The sequence below is a fragment of the Medicago sativa genome, chromosome 6 (assembly GCF_051527215.1).
Source record: "Medicago sativa cultivar Bolivia chromosome 6, Bolivia_mono, whole genome shotgun sequence".
Taxonomy (NCBI): Eukaryota; Viridiplantae; Streptophyta; class Magnoliopsida; order Fabales; family Fabaceae; genus Medicago; species Medicago sativa.
Genome location: NC_140754.1, coordinates 75,148,410 through 75,150,264, shown reverse-complemented (window position 1 = coordinate 75,150,264; position 1,855 = coordinate 75,148,410). Strand labels below are relative to the sequence as shown.

At 38.7% G+C, this 1,855-nt stretch overlaps 1 protein-coding gene across 1 annotated transcript; it reads right to left on the bottom strand.

Moving 5' to 3' along the window:
* Positions 1-788: 788 nt before the first annotated feature.
* On the bottom strand, positions 789-1,616 carry LOC146916822 (uncharacterized). Its single transcript, XM_085718734.1, has 2 exons — positions 1,120-1,616; positions 789-931 (listed from the first exon to the last, which is right to left on the bottom strand). Exons 1-2 carry the CDS (start codon positions 1,583-1,585, stop codon positions 921-923), a joined length of 477 nt encoding a protein of 158 aa, XP_085574860.1. The 5' UTR covers positions 1,586-1,616; the 3' UTR covers positions 789-920.
* Positions 1,617-1,855: the final 239 nt, after the last annotated feature.

The window sequence follows — 1,855 nt, the reverse complement described above, 5'->3', positions numbered from 1 at the left end:
AAGCAGGAGCATCCAAAGCATTTCAAAAACTTGTAATTTGGAAATTGTAAGTGAAGCATGAAGAAATGGCTTTTATGATTTAATGTAGGTGTAGGCATTCTATTGATAAGGTAAGTGGCTGTAAGAAAAGCATGATCCCAGAAGGATAGAGGCATCTTAGCATAAGCTAGAAGAGTTAGGCCAGTCTCAACAATGTGCCTATGCTTTCTTTCAACTGACCCATTCTGGTGATGTGTGTGAGGGCAAGTTAACCTATGTACGATACCATGTTCATTTAGAAATTTAGTAAAAGGTCGAAATTCACCACCACCATCAGACTGAACAGCTTTAATTTTATGGTTTAATTGCAATTCAATCATAGATTTGAAGCTTTGAAAAGTAGTAAGAGCATGAGACTTCAGTTTTAGAGGATAAATCCAAGTAAAACGTGAATAGGCATCAACAATAGTTAAAAAATATGAATAGCCACATGAAGACTCAATTGGAGCAGGACCTCATAAATCACAAAAGACCAATTCAAGGGGTTTAGTATAGACGACAGTAGATGGTACAGAAGGTAATCTATGAGTTTTACCAAGATAGTAGGAAGAACAAAATTCAGTAAACTTTTATTAGGTGTAGGAACATTACATAGGTTCATAACACTTATGAGTACATCATAATGTGGATGACCTAACCTACTATGCCATAGGCTATACAAAGAAAGATTAGAATTGTTCTTCCTATCAGTTGCAGAGTAAGCAACATTATTACATTGATAAGTACCAAACTGTAAGCTATTTTTGTATCCTAAGGGATTACAATTTTTATTGGTGCTATAAGCTATAGTAGCAGCAGAATTTGACACAGGTGGCTGAGAAGAAGCATAAGGATGAAACTGATAGAGACCATCACTGCCAAGAGAGCCTTGCAAAAGAATTCTAGAAGTAACCTGACATTTGACAAAGCATTTATTAGCATGAAACTCAAAGAAAACATTGTTATCTTTGGCAAATTGACTGACACTAACTAAATTTTTGGTTATAGAGGGAACAAGCAATAAATTGTTAAGTTTTAAAGTGGTATTAGGTTGAAAAGAAGAGTCAAAACTCATTGAACCAACAGAATTTATAGGCAGACCTTGTCCATTACCAAGGTAAACCTGATCAGAACCAGATAAGGATACAGCATCCATCAGATTAGCAGCATCAGGAGTCACATAATGTGTAGCTCTAGAATCAGGATACCAAACAGGGTTAAAGCCAGTGCCATTGGAGTTAACAGATTCAGCTGAATGGCCAGTGAGAAGAGCTTGAGGCACATGAGGTCTTTGTCCTCCAGGAGACTGAGGAAAAGCAGGAAACTGAGGTCTAAAAGGGCCTCCAGAACCAGGTGCTCGTGGCTGCATCCAAACATTGGAAGGTGCACCATAACCATATCCTCCAGCTGCACCATAACCAGGACCATATGAGGCAAAGGAAGCATCATATTGAGGTTGAAGTCTGTAGTGACAGTAACTGGCATCATGTCCAAATTTATAGCATATCTGACACTGCACATAGGAGCGCCCAAAACTGTTTCCTCTACCCCCTATGCCTCTAGACATGCCTCCTCTAAAGCCTCTACCATGTGACTGACCTCTATGTTTTATCTTGGTTTTCGGGTGTCAAACATTGATTACGTTTGAACCTTTTAAACCGGTGATATCTTATTTTTTCTTGGGAAGGGAAAAAGTAAGCAAAACCCTTGAGAATCGAGGTCCGGGAGTTGTTTTCGCTACGGGAAGGTGTTAGGCACCCATAACGACTATAGTAACCTATAGGAACCGTCTTTAATTTCTACGCGCGCGCTTTATTTTTAAATGCTATTTGAAAAT